The 19,859-nt window shown below is 34.9% G+C and overlaps 2 protein-coding genes across 2 annotated transcripts; one reads left to right on the forward strand and one right to left on the reverse strand.

Annotated features, from left to right (window-relative positions):
- Positions 1 to 221: 221 nt before the first annotated feature.
- LOC106156669 (PAX3- and PAX7-binding protein 1) lies at positions 222 to 11,661 on the reverse strand. The gene is made up of 18 exons (XM_013532043.2): positions 11,406 to 11,661; positions 7,824 to 7,963; positions 7,357 to 7,480; positions 7,057 to 7,186; positions 6,771 to 6,883; positions 6,167 to 6,237; positions 5,553 to 5,806; positions 4,978 to 5,167; positions 4,145 to 4,262; positions 3,829 to 3,904; positions 3,482 to 3,594; positions 2,961 to 3,160; positions 2,562 to 2,709; positions 2,044 to 2,239; positions 1,779 to 1,845; positions 1,419 to 1,565; positions 960 to 1,114; positions 222 to 622 (listed from the first exon to the last, which is right to left on the reverse strand). Exons 1-18 carry the CDS (start codon positions 11,635 to 11,637, stop codon positions 529 to 531), a joined length of 2,568 nt encoding a protein of 855 aa, XP_013387497.2. The 5' UTR covers positions 11,638 to 11,661; the 3' UTR covers positions 222 to 528.
- Positions 10,929 to 19,595, forward strand: LOC106155969 (uncharacterized). Its single transcript, XM_087003539.1, has 9 exons — positions 10,929 to 11,013; positions 12,465 to 12,567; positions 12,921 to 13,917; positions 14,663 to 14,763; positions 14,957 to 15,047; positions 15,288 to 16,224; positions 16,620 to 16,819; positions 17,460 to 17,623; positions 17,851 to 19,595. The coding sequence occupies exons 2-9, from the start codon at positions 12,466 to 12,468 to the stop codon at positions 17,935 to 17,937; spliced, it is 2,679 nt and encodes an 892-aa protein (XP_086859665.1). The 5' UTR covers positions 10,929 to 11,013; position 12,465; the 3' UTR covers positions 17,938 to 19,595.
- Positions 19,596 to 19,859: the final 264 nt, after the last annotated feature.

The raw sequence follows: 19,859 nt of genomic DNA on the forward strand, positions 1-19,859 counted from the left end.
AATGTCTGTTTATTAGCATAAGTAATAAATTTACAGATTTCTCCAATGGGTGCCATTGTGAGCGTATTCACATTTCAGTAAAATATTTAAAGACCATCTTGAACAAGTATTTCATGATAAATCTTTTTGTGTAATTGCACACGAAAAATGCCCAATTTATGACAAGTCATTTGTTTAAAGAAAGGCAAAATTCAGAATTGAGAGAAACTTAAAACACTGAGAAACTTTAATAAATCACTATTTCTTTCCTGACCTGACATGAAATTCAATACAAGTTCACATATAATTTTCTTTATATCTTGTATATAGTCCATACCGAAGTGTCTGTTAATGGGCCTTAATTTTGCCAAAGTAAATAAATAATAATAGCCGTTTAAGTTGTAGAATAATTCCAGAGTTTTGAAATGTTTTCCTCCCTTCCTGAGAAAAGTGAACGCTACAGCAGCTGTGATAGGCAACCATGGTGGTCATACTTGCATGTATGTTTGTACGAGTCTAGCTGATTGGATGAGAATATCCACTAATATTTTATATCCTGAGACCAAATTGGCTAGCTAATGAGAGTGCATGGTCCAATGCATGAATATTCACTAAGAGCTTGCTGACTTGCTTGATGAGGTCCCTAGAGTTAAATATAGATAAATATATAATATAAACAGTCTCGTCCACCCTTGAAATAACACTATGCAAAGGTCATTATAATCAACTTCCTTTAACATCTACTCTTCCAATATCAGTGCAAGGAAGAAAATTATTTTATATGCAAAGTCTTATTATACTAATCAACAACTTCCCCATCTTCTCTTCCAAAATCTGTGCCAACAAAAGATTGATAAATGTGTGTTACTCTTGAGTGCTTTCCACTGTTTCATTTCAAACACCATGTGCTCAAAACTAATATCACAATTTACATACTAAAATGCTGCTATTCTTGTCTCTCTGTACACACTGCCTCTTACCTGGTTTCCTTTTTATCACTTTCTTTCCCAGTATCTGCCTTTTTATCTAGACTATTGGCTGCATGTACTAGGAACCTACAGAGAGACTGTAGCTGTGGAAGAGTATTATCATCCTGCAGCCCACTAAACCAATCTTTGGGAAATGTGGATGTAATCTGGAAAGTAAACAAGTTGCACGTAAAGACAGACATTGTATGTTACTTTGTGTAGTTGATGAAATGTTAGTACATTGAATTTGAAAAATGACAGTCAAGCATCTTTTAAAATCCATTTATTGTTCTCATTTAAGAACATTTTTGTTGAAACCATAGGCTGTGGATCTAATTGCCAACTACTTCCCCAGTTCAACCTGTCAATTTTGACAAGTAGAAATGTTTTTTGTTTAAAAAAAAAGAAAAGAAACGGTGTTCAGAACAAAGCAAAATCACTGCCACTGCAAAAGAGTGATCGATCACTTACCACCTGGACTTTTTCTAATGTACTGGAATTGATCTCGGAGTTGGAAAGCCCCAGCATAATATATCTATTGAGAAGACTGTCCAGGGCCATCTCTTGTAGGACACCATCATCACAGATGCCCGACCATTTCAAAATGTTGTTTAATAACTAAAAAGGAATAAATATATCAAAACAATCATTTATATCAAATTGATTATAAATCCATAATGGTAAATGAACATTAAACAAAACCATTCACTGTCTGAACAAAATTTCACATTAAATACCTAACAATAAATGCAAACTTTTATCAGAGATGGAATATAATGGAGTGAAGACAATTGTGAAAATATTTTATTCCTAATATCAAAAGATATTTACCTTTATACAAGTCCACATCTGTCTATTGAAAAATGCACAGGCCCCAGATTTTCTATCTTCTAAAACTCTGAAACAATTAATATTCCAACATTTTACATAAAGTGAATTCAACCATATTTATAACAAGATAATTTAAAAAAAACAATGAAAAATAATCAAGTTAGAATTAAAATCTACCAATATAATAATCACATAAAATTCATCTCTCTCTTGTCCCCTGAGTAAAATGAACCCTCCAAAGCAACATCAATTAACCCAGACTTACTGTTTTGGATATAGAGGCATAAATACATCATCATCCAGTGTTTTCCTCATCCTTTTCACTACTGCCTGTACCAAGGCCTGCGTATTCTTGCTATCTGATGAAAACGAGGGATAGTCTGTGGCCAGTTTCCTAACTGTTCTGACCAGGTTTGTGGTTTCTGAACTGGACATGGGGTCCCAGACATCCTCCACTAAAGCTATGGAGAAGACAATAGTTGTAACCATTACTTTTGTATGCATGATTCATCATTCTTTTTTTCCAACAACATGCAAAAGTTGATCACCTTCACACAAGCTAGCAGTTTTACACTTTTAGACACAAACAATAATTACTTTCTAATTTTCGTTAATTATATCAATAAGAGTAGACAATAACACACATGTAAATTCCAAGGCCACATTATGCTACAAAAAGTCAACATTATTTATTTCAATACTTGGATAAACATTATGTTATACAAAACATTCAACAGTTTTTGTTCCATGTGCACCAACTTTGCACAATATGCCATCTCTTACCTTTTATTCTAGAAAGAAGTATTTTGTCCACTATAGTGGGGAGCAGCTTTAAGTCTTGATCACTATCCTCCAGTTGTTGGCCCTCCTTGTAACCATAAAACATTAAAGTCTCGTACCACCTCATTTCTTCAAAGTCAGGACAATTAACCTGAAATTTGCAGAATATTTAAGTGTTATAAAAAAATAAAAGAATTTGTTAACCCACAACTTATACAAATTCCAGCATATAAATTTTTTCTGGATAAGATGATTTTGTTAACCAAAAATTTAATGTATAATTTTTAGCACCTGCAATCTATTTCTATAATACAAAATATCATCTCATTTGCCTTTATAGTCCTTTTATAAAACAAGACAACTCCTAACTAATGGTTCACAAAGTTGAGGCAAAATACATACTTGTAAAGGGTTCCATTCAATTAATTCAAGTCTGATTAAGGGGGAAAATAACTTTGGTAGACAAAGCCCTATGTAGGCTTCATTATAAGTGTCTCCATAGAGATCCTTCCACTCTTCAAACCTGGCTTTGATCAGTTTTAGTTTACAGAACTCATCGACCACATCTTCAAAAAGTTTTTGGGACTCAGTCCGTATGCGATCTGGAAAACAATATTTCAACAAGTGATTAGACAACTGATAGAACAGACAAAGGTAGCAATATTATCTAATCCAATCAATGATCACAATATATTCAGAACAATATCAAAAGTTTGAAGAACTTACAGTTGGCTTGCATGTGGGGCTATCAATTACACTTCAATGGGACAATGTTGAAGTAAAGGCATGTACACCCATTCCAAAATTATTTGGTCTCATTCTTCACTAGTGCTCTTTTTCAATTTAACGATGTTTACAAAAATACCTATATAAATACACTTCAGAGTCTAGTGTGGCTTTTCAAAAGCAATATATCAACCAACCTCTTTCTACTATAGCCTTTGTGATATCCAACTGACTTTCTTCATCATCAGAAGATAAACCTTCATGGTGATTGGCTATGTTCTGACTTTGACGAGCCCTTCTTCTTCTAGCCCTAAAAACAGTCAATTTAACTGACAGTAAAAAATATTATAAAAAAATTAAAAACCAGTAGTTCTTTTTTGTTGTTGTTTCTCAATTAAATCATACTTTTTACTGTCTGAAATAGAATTATGCAAGATTTATCTTCCTGATACTGCTGACTCCAGGACAAAGTTTTTTAACAGTGGGGTTAGTTCCTGAAACCCCCCCCCCTCATTATTTCCCCCTAGCACCTGGTAAATCTTACCTCCTTGCCTCTCTTTCAGCAACTCTTCTTTGCCTAGCCTCTTCCACTGCTGGAACCTGGGCTGTGGAACTTTTGTCTGGAAATAAAAGGTATTTAAAGCTTTAATTTCCTTTCAAAATGTCCTACTTCCCTTAACACAGAAGTATTGGATTTTTCTAGGATGTGGTGTTTTCTGGTGTTTATAGAAATACTTCAGAATTATTAAAATAGCTTAATTTCAACTGACCATTGCAAATATTTGGCAACGAACAGTTGACCAGCTTTAAAAATACAAAACCAGGGAATGGACAAATTAATATTATTTTCAAGCAATTACTTGTAATGTATTCCTGAGACTGGTCTTTGACATCTTCTTGTCTCCTTTTCACCAATTTCTCTGCCCTTTGCTTCAAACAGTTCAGCATGCTAGCTTCCAAAGCATTAACAGCAGGTACCTACAAGATGAAGGGTTAAAATGGTTATTTTAAGAACCAAAAGGATCCCACATGACAAAACTGATTGAATTCATGATACCCAATGTTTATTATGCAAGATTATTAAGCAAGGTAAAATCAATTCAATCTAGTACCCATCTTTAAAACTATACAAAATCTATACTTGATAACCATTTTAATACATAACATTCAGTAAGCATTAAATTTCAAAAAGGAAAATATTATTATGATATCTCGTTTGGTCAATAGCACTTACATTGCACAACTGACTCTGCAGCAGCACAATACAATTTTTATTACGTTTCTAGTTCTCATCAGCCAATTCATATATTAATCATCAATGTATAATCAAGGAATGTAATTCAAGTATCCCACTTATTAGACTAACACCCAATGAGTTCTGCTTGAACAAAGAAAATCTTCCCATTTCAATTCAGTCCTAATTGTAACAAAGAAAAATGCATGCACATCATGTGCGTTTTAAGGTGAGTGTGCATTGTAAAGTTTAAATATAAAATGTGTTCTAAACATACTGATTAAATGACATCCGACATGAAACATTTTAGAACTGTCTTCAATGTACATGATAGTGAAAACTTAAGCAATGGCCCCTGCTAAACCCCTACGATTTAGGATGTCACTTAGCAAATGGCCCCCACGCAACCCCTTCCCAAAGACAATGAGCCTCCCAAAAAAATAAGTCACTGAAACCCACCTTCTCATTAAGACATTCAACCAAGTCGCGAACATACCCCCTCATTTCTTGGAAGAACTTATAACGTTCTTCCAAAGCACCGATGTCTCCTTCACATTTTGTGATGGTGCTTTCACTGAACTTGATGTTGTCCTCCATTTTTTGGACATCTAAGACACGGGCCCTGTGAACCTGCTGCAAAGATTCAAGCCTGAAAAAGCAGACACATATTAAATGACATTTGATACCAAGAAAATGTCAGCTAATACTGAATTATCCGTTATTCCATTTATTGGTTCTATTTCTATTCATTTTTTTTATTTATTTATTTTTTAAATTCAGTAAATTCAAGTAAATGATCTCTGAAATCAATCAATGATTTATTGTAGTGCATCTGCATGGATTTGTTTATAATATCTGACCATCTGATCCTCAATCTTACAAGTAGTGTTTTTTTTAAGAAGAAGACTGAGCATAAAACTACGTAATTATCATGTATTCATTTTCATTTCGCTTCTTTTGACAGAAGTTTCTCAAGCCTACCAAGCCCACACATAACACACAAGAATATGTAACATAATCTGGGTATTTCATACCTTTCCTTCAGCCTCCTTGTCACATCCCCTACAGTAATTGGGGGGAGTTCTTTGGGTGGACCCACCCGCTTATCTCCTGCTCCCACATATGTAACAGACCCGCTGAAACCTGCTGGCACCCCTGCTGGAGTTGACCCATTTATGGCTCCCTGGGCAGTGTAGGGGGAGGGAGAGGAGGAGTAGGAATCCTGCACAGCTGCTGACTGAGAGTAATACTGGTCATAGCTGTAGGAAGGCTGTTGGTTTGATTGAATCTGGAATAAGAAATGTCCCAGAAAATTATTTTAAAGATAAAGAAAGAAAGAAAAAAAGAAGTGAAAACTAGAAAGGAATCCAAATCAGAAGTAAAACACTGAGTGTTTGAGGCAAAAATTATAACATAAAAAAAACAACAACTGTGTACTAACTTCATCTACAGCAGTTTTATGATGAAGATCCCTTTGATAGGTCAACAGATTAAACTGACAGATGACCCCCTCCTCCTACTTAGATATCTAACAACAAGATGAAAAGTGTGAAAAAAATGAAACATCTTATGAAATTTCCTGATAAAAAAATTTTGTTCAAATTCCAATCCTTGTGGCGGCCTTGAATGCTGGCCTAACTAACCCCACCTGTGGCAGGCTGACCCCTTTCCGTATTTGCTGTTCTTCCCATTCTCTTTCATGGTCGCTATCATCACTACCTATAAAATGAGATAACAGTCTAATACACAGATTTCAAACGAGATCATAAACTTGATATAATTGACACTATTTTAAAATGTATTTACTGAATGTAGATGCTATATGTAATCAACTAGTTTTCAAAATTATCTAATACAATTTTCATCAACATTTATTATATGTGGTAGATCGATGATAGAGCCTTCCAATAATTAGAAAATTTTAGAGGAAATATATTACAGATACCAAGAGTACATTCCCCGATTTCAATCACATGAAAACTTTCAAACATAAAGCTCATCAAATGCAATGATATTATACATCAGCATGTGAAACAGAGATCAATATTTTACAAAATATAAACAATATAAATTGAAACTACACAAAGCACAGAGCTTTTCCCAAAATATGCCATTAAAAAGTAAATGTTCCAATGAATCTAATAAAAAGCAATAACCATCCTTCCAGTTTCAGTAATGTGTCTAAGATGGTCAGTATCAGACACAACAGAGAAACATAACTGAACAAATACGTAAGCAAATTGCATACAGACCATGCTCTGCTGCTAAGAAATCATCCTTAATTTTCTGTCTCTCCTTGGCCAAGGTGTTCACAGTGAAGTCAATTCTCTCCTCTTCTTCGTCACTTACATCATTTTCATCATCCCTAGAAGTGGAAAAAAAAAGATTAATAGATTTATTTAAGCCTCATCTTTAAAACAGACCAGTTAAAGTTCACAAAATTCTTACTTCTTTAACCGCAGTCAAAAACTGTAAGAGGAAATTGCATTCAATCAAAGTACACTTATAACTAAATGTACAATGTACTGCAGTACCTACCTAACCAGTCTTGAATTAGCCTTTTCCACTTTCACAGTGTCATCCAGTGGTATCACATCCCCCATCTCCCTAGCCATCTGCCTTCTCTTGCGAGCCATGTGGATAAGATGAGCATCAGGGATTTCACCCCCTAAAATATACATGAAATAATTCACCACTAAAAAGTTGAAATTTCTCACAACAGGACATTTTAGGCAAGTGCACAAAAAAGAATTTACAGTAGGATTTTAAAACAATTGTGGTAGTTGTGTGCATGCCTGTGCGGGTGCATGTGTGTATTGCACCATGGTTGGCACTTACTTTCAAGCACCGCTTTGAACACATGTGCGCCACCTCCAGAGCGCTTTGGTTTGTCCCCCTCGCTGTCCTCTCCATTACTGTCCACATCCATGTCATCACCACTGTAAATGTCACCATCTTCTGTCTGAAAATACAGACAACAGTCCCATCTGCTAATGTTACTCATAAAAGAGAGTTTTTGGCTTGGAAATCTGCCAACAGACAGAAAAATCTTATTACTGTTGTAAGCACCAACTGTGAACGTCCCCCCAAAAGACCGTCAAAAGACAGAAAAATTTAATCTCTGGTTACTTACTCAGGTTGAAACAAAATTGTTCATTTTGACTCGAGTACACTTAAGTTGACCTTTTTGTTGTTTATATTAAGCATATCAACTAGGAACAACAAAATCTTCTAATATCGTATCTTAAGTATTTCTTTTTCAGTTTATTAAAGTACCATTCAGTGTTTTGCTTGTGAACAATCACCTTTTCTTTCTTTAATTCTTGTTCTTTTTCCTTTGTTTCAATCTTCTCTTGTTCTTCCTTCTCCTTTTTTCTCTCCTTCTTCAACTGCTTTGCAACTCTCCTGCTGTGGCTAGGTTTCTTCACCTTAAAAACTTCACCTTCTGTAAAAAAATAATAGTAGGAATTGGAAAACTATTTAAATAACATGCCTCCTTCCTAACCAAAACATTTCATTCTCACACTATAATCCAAAAGGGTTTTCAAAGGTAAATAAAACAATAAATGTTATGTGCAAAAATGCTCAGCTCGGCACTCAGCACGTGGAGGTTGAAGCAAGAGCAATTACCTGGCTTGTTATTATTTGTTTGCTAGCTTTGATACGGTAGCCAGGCTGTATCCTACCCAGGGAAGCGAGAGCGTAACCACCCAGAGTGTATCTTGACCAGGTGCCCATTATATATATATATATATATGTTATATGTTATATATGTTATTATATATGTTCCATGTACGACTTCAACCAGATAATAATGAAATTGTATATTATATAAATAGCACTCAACTTCCAAGAATGACAATGCCACTGATAGTGGACACAAACTCCAGAGAAGAATAGAATATCATATCACTGTTTTCAATTCTAATAAACAGTCTCACCGACTTGAACAAGATCCAGACTTGCAAATCTGTTTCAAAGATACTATATCTTGACAATGGCATCTTGCCATTTGCACAGATTCGGCCAACTTTACTATAACTCGCTGGTATTAGGTCAAGCACAACACTTCAAGCAAAGCACAGGCTGCAAGTAATTACTGCACTGCTTCAGATCAAGTGTTGTTCAACTTAATTGTCAAATGTAAAGAAATGGAAAAGACCTTACAACTGATAAAAAATATGCTCTGAATAAGATGTTTCAAGGAGTTTTTGGCAACCAGTAAAGAATTGCCATGTTAGATTCCTCTCATTCTATTTGACGGTTAGAACACACATACAGTTGTCAACTTGTCAGACATTATTCCCTGCCACTCAACGTCATAACTGTCATTGTCCACCATTCAGAGCTTAAGACGTTTAAGACAACCTCCAAAGAGTCAGTATTACAGAGAAAACAAACCCATGACTGACGTATACAGCAAATTTACAATTGCCATACCTATGAAGAACCAGACAGCTCAGACAGTTGCAAAAGCCCTTGTGCGGGAATGGTTCCTATGTTATGGAGTGCCTCAAAGAGTTCACTCAGATCAAGGGAAATCCCTGGATGCAAGATAGTGAGCAAGTTGTACAAAATTTATGGGATTGATAAATCCCGCACAACAGCATACCACCCGAGAGGGAATGGACAGTGCGAGAGATTCAACCGCACAATGCATGATCTCTTACGTACATTAACACCAGCTCAGAAGACCAAGTGGTCAGACTTCTTTCAATTACACTTAGTAAGTAGAACCAGAGAATACCTCATTGGCAATGAGGTATGTGGATTCTGTGGTAGCAGTCTTTAAAGATTTGAGGGAGAAGAGTGTAGTGGCTGGCAGGGGTCGACTTGGGGAAGCTCATTTGAAAGAGCAGTGGCAAATCCACTATTTCCATCAAATCACTGCAATATGCAAGCATGGCCAAGAAGGCATGATAGTGCAGAGACAAAACAATTAAAACCAAGGCAAATGTCCAGAAAAAGCAAAGAGTAGCAGAGATTAGGAGTCATGCTCTCTTCTGACCTGAAATGGTCAATTCACTTTAACAATTTATGTAAAAAAAGCCAGCAGTACATTAGCCCAGCGCCCACATGAAAGTCAGCATACATAGCCCTTGTCCACTCCACTTTGGAGTACAGTGCCATCATATGGGACCCTTACTTACAATAGGACATTAACAAAATAGAAAAAATTCATTGCAAGGCTGCACAGTTTATCACTGGGGTTTATATGTCACGGTCTCCAGGTAGTGTTACCTCCATGTTAAAATCATTGGATCTCCCTAGCTGCAGTTTCGGAAGAAGGAAGGAACTGCAGCTAACTTTTCTTTTTAAGGTGGTTGAGGGGTTTGGTACCAGTGATAACTTCTGACACTTACTTAATACCAGCTTCAAACAAATGTCGCGTAAGTGTTCCCTGTGTTACACGTCGTTGCGACTGATGACGTGCAGCGACCTGCATGGCCAATGACGTTGCTCACGCATGGACTGGTGAGGCCGTGATGCTCTTGGCGTTGTTTGGATGTTGGAGTTTTTTTTTTCAATATCTGACGTTCTTGTAGCTTCTTATTACTTATTATAATTATTTGTTGCTTCTTACAGATATCTCTGAAAGCCTTATTTTTATCTCAAAAGAATAAATATATTTGTAAAACCCATGTTTTGTTTATTGCCTGCTTACATTTGGTACCAGAGTCACACCAAATGGAAGAAGCATCGAACGTACAGAAGAATTGTCTGCCTCATATGTCTGCCAACGTTAAAGACTGGATATCAAACCGTGAAAGGTGTAATCTGGCCAAAATGCCATCACGAAATATTCATACTCCTATGCAAAGTATCATAGCTCATGAGCAAATGGAAATCATCACCATTGATTTCACAGTTTTGGAACCAGACAGAAACAGACTTGAAAATGATCTAGTCAAGACTGACGTATACAGCAAATTTATAATTGCTGTACCTATGAAGAACCAGACAGCTCAGACAGTTGCGAAAGCCCTTGTGCGGGAATGGTTCCTACATTATGGAGTGCCTCAAAGAATTCACTCAGATCAAGGGAAATCCCTCGATGCCAAGATAGTGAGTGGGTTGTACAAAATTTATGGGATTAATAAATCCCGCACAACAGCATACCACTCGAGAGGGAATGGACAGAGCGAGAGATTCAACTGCACAATGCATGATCTCTCACGTACATTAACACCAGCTCAGAAGACCAAGTGGTCGGACTTCTCGCCAGAACTAGTATATGCTTACAACTCTTGTTGTGATCAGAGTTTTTTTCCTTCCTCCACCTGGTCTGCTCTTCATGTGGAGCCACAGGTGAGTGAGTTAGGCCAGGTGGAGACAACACGCCCCCTGCAGGAGATCGTCTACATTGTGACATCATAACTGTCACACATTCATTGTCTCAGATCTCCCACTCCGAATCAGACATGCTACGATCGATGATCCCTACAATATTCTCACAGAGCCTAACAATAGCAACAGCGATCACTCACCAATTCAGTAAGTAGACACAGTGAATACTTTAGCCTGAAGACTAAAGAAACCTGGTGCCCCAACTAAACAGAAGGAACAGGCAATACACTCAGAGAGTAGCAGAAGTGTATGGTACTACTATAAGAACAGAGTAAAACACGTTAAGAAGCAGAGGTTATTATAGAACTTAGTGGGTCCAACATACAGTTACCGTTAGAACTCGGCCTTACATTTAGAGCGCGAGAATTCGCATCATTATGACATCCATCACTAAGGAGAATCATATCAATAACAAGAGTAGTATTTATTGACATTATTTCATGTATATGAATTATTATTGGATCAAATTCAATATAACTGAAATTTGGAGAAAGACCCCGTTCAAAATTGATTATTATTTGCACACCTGTTTAACCTACCTTCATTTTCGTCTTCAAAACTGAGGATACTCGCCGGCACTACAACCTTGCTTTTCCCGCTCTTTTTCTTCTTCTCCTTTTTAACAACAGCTGTCTCAGGAACTTCAGACGAATCTTCGTTATTTTCTGCTTCACATGCATTACTCAAATTGCTATTTTCTTCATCTTCCGAATCATTAACTTCAACTTTCCGCCGAAAGTTCCTTTTCGGCTTCCTAAACGTGCTCGCCATGTTTTCTTTACAAAAGTATGATGGGAAAACATTAATTATCACATACTTATTGTTTTGGTGAGTAAACCAGTGTATTTTTTTAAAAATCTGTATAGCTTTTTTTAACTCATTATTATACATAAATACAACACAAATTGTATGCTTATTTGAAAATTGTAAATCTCGTTTGAAAGAGACTAGCAAACGAGATAAATAAGTAAACACAGCGGTCTCGGTTTCATTTTCAAAACTTGGATATAAATTTTTCTGAAATTAAGGTAACTACATCTAGATAGTGCAAATAGATTTGTATTTCTATATATCTAAATTTCATAATATTTTAATACTTACTTTGGAAAAAAATTAATATCTTATATTTTGACTTTATACTGGAGCTCTCTTACTAGCACTACAGTACACTAATTTCATTAAATAGATCTACAGTAGATCAACATTTTAAATACTGCCTTTTGATACTTTGGAATATTTTACAATTATTTTGTAATGTCTGCTCACACTCATAGTTCTGAATCGCCTTTTTTCTTTCCCTGATGTCACTTAAGCCTTATCACTATTTGGCAATCGTCAGATCACTCATTCCATTTTTTACATGGTCTTAGAATCTTATTACCAAAAAATCAAGTTGTCAAATATTTTAATTTTTCTATTTAAACTATATAAACTATTTATTAAAGAGCTTTCACAATTATCTGTGTTGGCAGTAGAAGTTAATTCTACAGTATAATGTGCTTTACCAAATTACAACATGCATTTTATTTTAGTAATAAAGCAATAAACAATTTTACTTTTTGTTAGGGAATTGATGTAGCTTGGTGTTTATCTTTCAGAATGAGAAGATCAAATGTTAAGAATAAAGGGCCGGGAAGCTCTTTCAACAGAACTTCTGGAAGTCTTCTAGATGATAGTGATGATGATCAGAATGAGCTACAGGTGATTATATCTTAATTTCATAATTTATATTTTTATTTAAGTTAATTAAACTCATAAATAAGGCCAGGATTTTTTCCTAAGGCCAAAGTGTATAATTTTTCAATCAGTTGAAAATGTGCAGGTTAAGAAAAAAATTCCATGCAAATGAAACAAACAAACAAACAAACAAACCAAAATTTTCCTAGTCTTAAGGCCGTTGGTATTTATCTTCCAGAATGATCCCTTTTCTTTCTACTTTTTCTTACAACTGGAATCATGTCTGACGTAAACCCTTCAGGGTATACAACAACCAAGCATATTAAAGGCAAAGAACCACATTGATATTGTTGATAATGTCTTTCTAAATGTTCCAGGCATACTTAAGCTCTCTAACTAAAAAGAAAGCTCCTGCTAAGAGTCCAGACCTAAGTGACATATCCATCTCCAGTGGTGATTTGAGTTTTAAAGGGGCAAAAAAGCAGACCAGTACCAGTAAATTCCTAAAAAATAAAGCGGGTGGTCAAAATAATGCAGAAAAAACAGCAATAAAGTCAGGGGCAGGAAATCTCAGTGGCTCATTGACTATAGGAGGTTCACTCCGAGATACAGGACGTCTTGGAAATTCTACTGGGTCATCAGCATTAGACAAGGTGGCAGCACTGAGTAGCAAGTATGGAGGGAAAGGAATTGTGGCCAAGAAACAGCCCACTCCTATGTTGAGTGACAGTGATATGGAGATGGATATTAGTTTAAGTGATGACAATATGGCAGGTGCTTCATTGATGAACAGTAGAAAGGTTCTGACAGAGAGGAACTCTGACCAAGATTCTGCAGAGCCTGGAACTTCGAGCAATAGATTCTTAAAGAAAAATAAACAGGCTGACCAGAAGAAAACCCCTGAAAAGAATGATAAAGAAAATCAAAAGGATAAAACACGAGGAATAACTGATGGTGCAAATTACCCTGGACACTCTTTGACTAAGATAAAGAGCTTTGAAGGATTGAATGAATTGAGTGATAGTGACAGTCACAGTTTAGAACAAGGTAAAAGCAGCAGGAAATTTCTCAAAAAGAAACCACTAGGGGGCAGTGCTAAACAAGGAATCACTATTCCACAAGCTCAGATTGAAAATGAAACAAGCTCATCAGAGTCAAATACTGCAGAACTTATGAAAGGGATTGAAGGCATCAGTGACATTTCTATTAGTGAAGAAAATACAAAGAGTGCTAAAAAAACAACTGTTAAATCTCAAAAGGCTAATCGTGAAGTTCATTTTGATGTTAGCGATGATTCAGAGTCTGTAGCAAACATTCGCTTAAAGAGGTCAAAAGACAACGAAGTAGTCAAGACCTCTACTCCAGCAAAAACTGGTAAGGTGATCAACTACAGATCTGGGTAGTAACACTGTACTTTTCAATAGATTTCCTTAAAAATTCCATCAATATGTCGAACTTGAGCTAGGCTCACTCATGGAATAGTAAATTTGACCAAATTCTAAACACCCTATCTGGCCAAAGATGATGTGAAATATTTTACTGACAAAAATATCTGGAATGTACATTAAATTTTAAATTTTGCAAAAGTTACTCTCCTTGGAAAAGAAATATTTTTGGGTGAGTCCAGTTTATGGGTTTTTAAGACAGAAAATTTTCAAGATTTTAGAACACTTTGTTTAATGAAATAAGAATTTGCTGAGAGAGTTACAATTTGCTGGTTATATGGCATTGAAGCTCATTTAACACAGACTTTTGAAAAGGAGGAAAAAATTAGCTATGGGATGAGGCGTGATATTTCTACAATTTATTTTTATTATTCTTTGGGTCTAAATGTCTTTTTTCATTAAAATAAATAGAATAAATTACAATAATCTGTTCTTACATAGAACCAATTACATGTAAGAAAACCAATTATAATTTTTCTAAATTAATAGAAAAGTTTTTAACATAAAGGGTTTATTGTACTTTTTTTTGCAATACTGAATGTGTTTCAACATATATTGGATGCCTGTATAAAAATGTTAAAATGAAGTTAGATTTTATCTTTTAAAATTCACATTTAAATGCAATGTACAAAAAATACAATTTATATATTAGTTTAATTTTGTATTATGTACAGCCAAAAAGCCTATAGTCTTTGACAGTGATGAGGAAGAACTGCAGGAATTCATTGAGGGGCTATCCCCAACACCAACACCAGACAGTGCAGCTAGACACAAGGTTGGTGACATTTCTTTTTCTACCTTTGTTTTGATATCATGTAATGTGTGTTTTATACAATTTCTGTTTACAGTGAATAATGATATTTCAATTTTTTATGAAGTGGGAATAGTATTTTTGCATATTGTTATTTATTTATTTATTTATTTATTTATTTGTAATTTTGAACTGAATATTTTTGAAATTTTGAAAGTTCCAGAGAGCAAGTGGTAAAAATACTGGAGTTGAAAGTCCAAGCTTAAAAAGAAGTGGTTCAGCTAGCAGTGTTTCAACCATAGGAGAAGGTATATTCAGAATATTATCAAGATAATCATGCTATTCTGGTGACAACACCATATAAAGATGATGCTTTAAATTTTTTTTAAGGAATTGCTGCTCCACTGCTGGTGATTTTTCAAAACCTTTTTTTAAAATAAGTAGAAATTTTAGGTAAAAAGTTATTATGTGATTTTATTTTAAGGGATTTATGTTCAAGATTTGCATTAAAATTGTTTGCAATTAATAATGTATGTGTGTTTTAATAGGTCCAGCATTCAATTTGGTTACCCTAGATGACATTTTAGGAGATATGGAAGCAACACCAACGGCTCCTTTAACCAAGTCAAAGAAGAATGAAGAGAAAGATATTCAAGCCAAAAGTTATGATCAAGCTAAAGACAAAAGACCTGTGCCAAAACCCAGAAAATCAAAACAGGACTCTGTTAGTGTTGAATCCCCAGAGCCTGACCCATTAAGCAGGATGGGACTGCAGACTTTAGACGACGTACTTGATATTGACAATGATCCATCGGTTCCTGTTACCCAGAGTTATCTGACAAAAGAGACAAAAGATGAGAGCTCGTCAAGCAGCTCTGAAGAAATCATACTTGATATGTCCCAACAAAGTGATATTGTTTATGAAAATGACTTTAATAAGGGCAGGAAATCTAGACCTATAACTCCTAGGTCTGAGGCACTTACTCCTAAATCAGAAATTGTTAGTGAAATAAAGTCAGAAATTCAATACCAGAGTGACTTTGAAAGATCTCAGTCCAGAATTAGCCCAACACCAACTCCAAGATCACAAAGCAATAGATATTCAGATGATTTTGAACACAGTTATCAGGATAAGTCAGATATGGGTAGGTCTAGGTCAGCTAGTCCTAAGAGGTCAAGGTCAAACTCTCGATCAAGTGAGCAGAGGTCAAGATCAAGATCCAGAACTGACAGAAGCAGTAGTGGAACCACATCTCTGAGGTCTAGCTTTTCACAGTCTGTGTCAAGTTCATCAAAAACTGAAACCTCGTCCAGATCACGAAAAAAACACAAAGGTTCATCTCGGTCACCTACAAGCAGGAAAGCATCCTATTCACCTAGAGGAAAACATGATAGATCGAAGCATAAAGATTCATACTCTAGTAGCAGATCTGGAACTAGTAAGGATGATGATTATTCCAGAGATAGCAACACTGAGAGTTACAGGTAAAGACAGCCATCCAGGGTTTTAAACTTATTTTAGTGATGATAATCTTCTTAAGATATGGATTCTGCTTTGTTGACGTTTTTATGAGAAATACACATCTTCTCAGATTTGAACAGACCACACAGGACAGATGAAGTTGAATTTAAGTTTGAGAACAATTTGTTACTGTATTCAATAAAATAAGACAATTGTTTTATCTATGCTGATGATGACGCATATCTTTGGTCAGTTTCAACAGAGTTTGCTCTATTCAGGTTCTACTTTCATTTTAAAAATGCAAAACGAAACGAATATTGAAAAAGAAACTTACACATACTCCAATTTAATGATCATTTTTATGTTTTACTAATTTAACACACAAAACAGTCAGAACAATACCCTACATACATTACAGGTCCAGTAGATCTCGGAGAGGTCACAGAAAAAGCCGCACGAAGACAGTTAGAGTCCAGACTGACCACGACACCTCTGCGCTGCAGTACCAATGGAACCCCTACACAGCGGGGACAGCCGTGGAGGGTGCTGCCCTTGGGATGCAAGTTGTGGACCCCACTCCTGTTGCCACCCATGCTGTTAGTGCAGAGGCACTGGAAGGTCAGTCTTCATTAGCAGGGAATGGTTTTCAAACAAGAATGCAAGAAAGGAGCATGGTTTTAACTTTAAGAGGAAACATTTTGTTGCATGATTCAGTAGCAGTCTACTTAAATTACGTAAAAATTCTTCATTTAATCTTTTTTTATATAACAGGTACTATGTTCCATTTACTTCGACTACAATTGATTTATCTGGGGTCCAGGTAGATTAAAATGTTGGTCTTAAAGTTTAAATCAACTTTACCTAAGGTCTGAAATGTATTTTATGAAACAAGGGCTAACTGAAATAAATAGAGAGATAAAAAAGTCAGCTAGTTCAGATTCTGTTTATTTTGACAGTTTTCTTCAAAGCACTGAACACCAAAGATGCAAAATTTTCCCATAAAATTATTAAAATTTGATGTATGCTGTTTTGTTTTAATGGTATATGATTTAAAGTTATCATTAATGACATCACTAATTAATTATCATTAATGTCAGTACTCAGAAAAAACTACTATATTCTAAATAGTCTTATGATCACATGAATGACTGCAATGTATTACTAATGAAGATAGTACAATAATGACTTAAATTTACCATATGTTCTAGTTCTTTAAAAATTATTTTGTTTTATTTTATTATGTTTATTTTCATTGCAGCAATGACGGGCTATAGCCCTAGTGTCCTTGTGCTCAATGATATGTTAAGACAGCAGTTACAGCTGACTAAGTCCTTCCTAGGGGTCCAACAGAGAATATATCATTCACTTATGGGAACAATTAATAATCAGTACCAATACACAACATTGGAAGATACCAAAAAGGTATGTATTTTGATATGTTCTCCTTGTGTCAATGCAATTAGAAGAATTGAAATATGGCAAACATTTTAGTGTTGTGTCATCGCCATTGCATTGTGTAGAATTGATATGGTTAAATATCTCTAGCTTTGAGCTGTTGCTATTTTCCATCATAGAGATGTGCAACATGGTATGAAATAAGTGAAATAGAATTGTTTGTGTAATTAAAGCATCTGTTATGATATTTTCAGTATATTCGAAAACATCGGAAACCAAAGTTAACTTTTGATCAAGCATTGAAACTGGTGAAAGCAGAAATGGGGGAAGATGTTAGGTAGAGTTGGATTGCATGGGAAGACTTTCATAGATTATTTATGAACGAAGACATTTACCATTGAAGAATTGGTAGATTTTGCCTGAAGAAAATAAAGCCAAAGTGATAGTCCATCAGGTCTGGCTGAAATTACATCTAAAATGAACATGCGATTCCATTTTTGCCAGTGTAAAATATTGTGAGTGTTATGAACTCCAGATGCCACAAACAATTACTTTTGGGTCTGTTAACTCCACATTCCTCGCCAATATCCCTTGATTTCAAGAATTTAAACTGGAACTTTTTTATCTGTCAATGTGGTGAGTTGGCCAGCCAATGACAGCTGTCAAATTGAGGCCTACTCTCTTGTGATCTTGACCGTTACTATCATAGCAAAGCTGGGAGAGCATGAGTACAACTCAAAAATTAAGCCAGACCCATTGAAAACCCCAAGGTCAAATTAGCCTTATTACTGACAATATAGGCCTTCCTATTGGTTAGAAGGTGTAAATTGTTCCGAAAAGACAAGTAGTTTTGCTTTTTATTGATGACTGATGATAATTTGGCACATTTAGTGTTGTAATCAACCTTAAATATTTCTTAATTTATCATTGTTTTATCAAAATCTATACACAGAAATTACACTTGGGAAAATGGAAATGGTTTGAAATTGTATTTAGGGGTACCTTATAGGTCCCTATAGACTAAGGCTTATTGGTGCTTAGGAAATGTGATATTTATGATATTTTCAATGGAAATTGTAAAGTTAAACAAAAATTTACATATTATTTATGTTGTCTGAAAAATAATCAGCAAGTAAGAATTGTGCTAGAATAGTGAACTTCCACGATCAAATGGTTTCATCCTTTAAAATTAAATTTGCTGCTTTATTATTAATAAGAAATTACCTCAAGGCCTTAACTTTGAGTGATTTCTTGCTTTACTTAAATTTATTTTCACATCATCATTTCCTTCATGATCTATACTTATGAAACTCTGATGCTACTTTCAGTACTTTGTGTCAAACAATTATAAGAAAGGCTTGACCTGAACAATACAAACCATTTGTTATGCTGATATTGTTTGCATACCAACTGCTTATCTTTTACAGAAGTTTATTTATATCCTTTTATTTTGTGCAAATTAATAGTCTAATAATACATTTACTAAGGAAATGTTTAGTTTCTTTTTCAGAACAGATTAATGTATTTCTGAGTTAAATAATTTGAATTTAATTAATGTTATGACCTTTTTGAAATTCATTAGTCTTATTGTGTAAGCTATTCTGTAAAGTTTAAATTGTGTATTTTAATTTGTTGGCTTTAAACAAAATTACCCAAAGAGTACCAGAAGGAATTAAATAATCAATAATCATTAAATAAATTAAATTATTAAATACAAGCAGGAAGTAAAGCGTGTAATCAAATGCAGGGCTTAAGAATGCTTTTTTATCAACAGAAATGACGTTGTGTGCATTTATCTGTAGATAACATCAAATTCTTATATGGTTTAATTCCATCCACTTCCAAATGCATCTTGGATATGCTAATGTATTTGACAACATGCTATTCATTTAATTTTTTAAAAACTATTTCTTTGTGATAAAGTTGCTTGTATTCCACAGTTTAAGAAGACATTTGGATTTTGTAGAAAAATAGTTCATAATAAAAGAAGTGTTATGTAGCCTCTAGTCACTGTTAATTTTATGCAACATCCTGAATGATATATCACACGTAAAATGAAAGAAAGAAGAAAGAAATTACTTTGGGGAAAGTGTCCACATCAACTTGAATTGGAAGGGTACATTTATTTTAAAATGATCAAAGAATTTGAGAATAAACAAAGAAGATTATGTAGTATTTACTTATAAACATTTGGTTCTCCATTATTATATAGCTCCTCATTTAACGTCTTGCTGCAGAATGTTCTGCATTCTTCCCTACACCA

Source organism: Lingula anatina, chromosome 1, assembly GCF_051362555.1.
Source record: "Lingula anatina isolate TDL-2025a chromosome 1, LinAna3.0, whole genome shotgun sequence".
Classification (NCBI taxonomy): domain Eukaryota; kingdom Metazoa; phylum Brachiopoda; class Lingulata; order Lingulida; family Lingulidae; genus Lingula; species Lingula anatina.

What these genes read in the sequence shown, in the direction of transcription:
- LOC106156669 (XM_013532043.2), bottom strand. Translation starts at nt 11,637, where the DNA reads ATGGCGAGCACGTTTAGGAAGCCGAAAAGGAACTTTCGGCGGAAAGTT. An exon ending in ACAAGGAGGCTGAAGGAAAG is followed by an intron (nt 5,168 to 5,552) that starts GTATGAAATACC and finishes CTGCTTTTTCAG; the next exon opens with GCTTGAATCTTTGCAGCAGG. An exon ending in GCTGAAAGAGAGGCAAGGAG is followed by an intron (nt 3,595 to 3,828) that starts GTAAGATTTACC and finishes GACTGTTTTTAG; the next exon opens with GGCTAGAAGAAGAAGGGCTC.
- LOC106155969 (XM_087003539.1), top strand. Translation starts at nt 12,466, where the DNA reads ATGAGAAGATCAAATGTTAAGAATAAAGGGCCGGGAAGCTCTTTCAAC. An exon ending in ATGATCAGAATGAGCTACAG is followed by an intron (nt 12,568 to 12,920) that starts GTGATTATATCT and finishes TAAATGTTCCAG; the next exon opens with GCATACTTAAGCTCTCTAAC. An exon ending in CTCTACTCCAGCAAAAACTG is followed by an intron (nt 13,918 to 14,662) that starts GTAAGGTGATCA and finishes TATTATGTACAG; the next exon opens with CCAAAAAGCCTATAGTCTTT.